Source organism: Apaloderma vittatum, unplaced genomic scaffold (genome assembly GCF_000703405.1).
Source record: "Apaloderma vittatum isolate BGI_N311 unplaced genomic scaffold, ASM70340v1 scaffold41439, whole genome shotgun sequence".
NCBI classification, from domain to species: Eukaryota; Metazoa; Chordata; class Aves; order Trogoniformes; family Trogonidae; genus Apaloderma; species Apaloderma vittatum.
The window spans coordinates 15,364-17,111 of record NW_009736567.1 but is presented as its reverse complement, the minus strand read 5'-3'; the positions used below and the strand labels follow the sequence as shown (position 1 = coordinate 17,111).

At 59.6% G+C, this 1,748-nt stretch overlaps 1 protein-coding gene across 1 annotated transcript in view; it reads left to right on the top strand.

The window, feature by feature from the left end:
* Nucleotides 1-6: 6 nt before the first annotated feature.
* LOC104279660 (protocadherin-10-like) overlaps nt 7-1,748 on the top strand; it is a gene marked incomplete at its 5' end in the record, with an annotated part of 4,223 nt that continues 2,481 nt past the window's right edge. The window contains 2 exon segments of the mRNA XM_009877009.1: nt 7-277; nt 280-1,743. Coding sequence (XP_009875311.1) covers nt 7-277; nt 280-1,743 — 1,735 coding nt within the window.

Sequence of the window (1,748 nt, the reverse complement as noted above, 5' to 3'; positions counted from 1 at the left end):
ACCCTGTCAGCCCGGCGGTTCCGCATCGTGTCGCGGGCCGGGGCCAGGCAGCACTTGGAGGTGAACCTGGAGAATGGAATCCTTTTCGTGAACGAGCGGATTGACCGGGAGGAGGTGTGTGAGGCTGGGGGGACCTGCCTGCTCCATCTGCAGCTCCTAGTGGAGAGCCCGCTGGAGCTCTACCGCGTCGAGGTGGAGGTGCTGGACATCAATGACCACGCACCTACATTTCCCTGGCAAGAGTATGTGCTGGAGGTGGCTGAGTCTGCTGTGCTTGGTGCCCACTGGAGAGTGCCCAGGATCCGGACGTGGGCACCAACTCGGTACATACCTACCGGCTCAGCCCCAATGCATTTTTTTCTCTCGAAGTGCAGACGCGCAGCGATGCCAGCAAGTTTGCAGAGCTGGTGCTGGAGCGTGCCCTTGACCGCGAGCAGCAACGTGCCCACCGGGTGCTGCTCACTGCTCTCGATGGTGGTGTCCCTGAGCGCTCGGGCACAGCTCACATCCTAGTCACGGTGCTGGATGCGAATGACAACGTGCCTGCCTTTGACCAGCCTTCATATGGCGTGAGCCTTCCTGAGGATGCCCCTGCTGGCACCCTGGTCATTCAGCTCAATGCCACTGACCTGGATGAAGGCCCCAATGGGGAGATCGAGTACTCTTTCAGTGGGCACGCACCACCACGTGTCCGGGAGCTCTTCTATATTGAGCCTCGGACTGGGCAGGTACTGCTGAAGGGCCCATTGGACTATGAACGGGCAAGTATCCACGAGCTCTATGTGCAAGCCAAGGACCGCGGACCCTCGGCTGTGGCCGTGCACTGCCGGGTGCTTGTGCACCTCCTTGATGTGAATGACAATGCTCCAGAGGTGACCCTCACTTCTGTGTCCACGCCTGTGCAGGAGGATGCCCCACCAGGCACTGTCATTGCTGTCATTAGCGTTCTGGACCGGGACTCTGGTGACAACGGGCGTGTGAGTTGCGAAGTTGGCCCCGACGTACCCTTTGAGCTCCGATCCTCCTTCCGCAACTACTACACGCTGGTCACTACACAGGCACTGGACCGGGAAGTTGTGCCTGAGTACAACGTGAGCATCACAGCACGGGACATGGGCTCCCCTGCCCTGCTGACCCGCAGCACCCTCACCATCCCAGTGTCTGATGTGAATGACAACGCCCCGCGCTTCCTCCAGCCCTCCTACAGTGTTTATGTGATGGAGAACAATGCTCCAGGTGCCTCCATCTGCTCTGTCAGTGCTTTGGACCCGGACTGCCAACAAAATGCCTATCTATCTTACTCCATTGCCGATGGACACATCCATGGCATGCCTGTGGGCACTTATGTGTCCATCAACTCAGACAGCGGGCACATGTATGCCCTGCGCTCCCTCGATTACGAGCAGATCCGCAGCTTCCAGATCCAGGTGCAAGCCCAGGATGCAGGTTTCCCACCACTCAGTGCCAACGTCACGGTCCATATCTTCGTGCTAGACCAGAATGACAATGCTCCCGTCATCGTTTCCCCCATGCTGCGCAATGGCTCCGTGGCCACCGAGCTGGTGCCACGATCAGCCAGGCCTGGCTACCTCGTGGGCACAGTGTCAGCAGTGGATGCGGATGCAGGACTGAATTCCCGTCTCTCCTACCAGCTGCTCCAGGCCACTGACTTCACCCTCTTCAGCGTGGCACCGGACACGGGTGAGCTGCGCACACTCCGCTCCTTTCTGGAGCAGGACGCAAGCCGG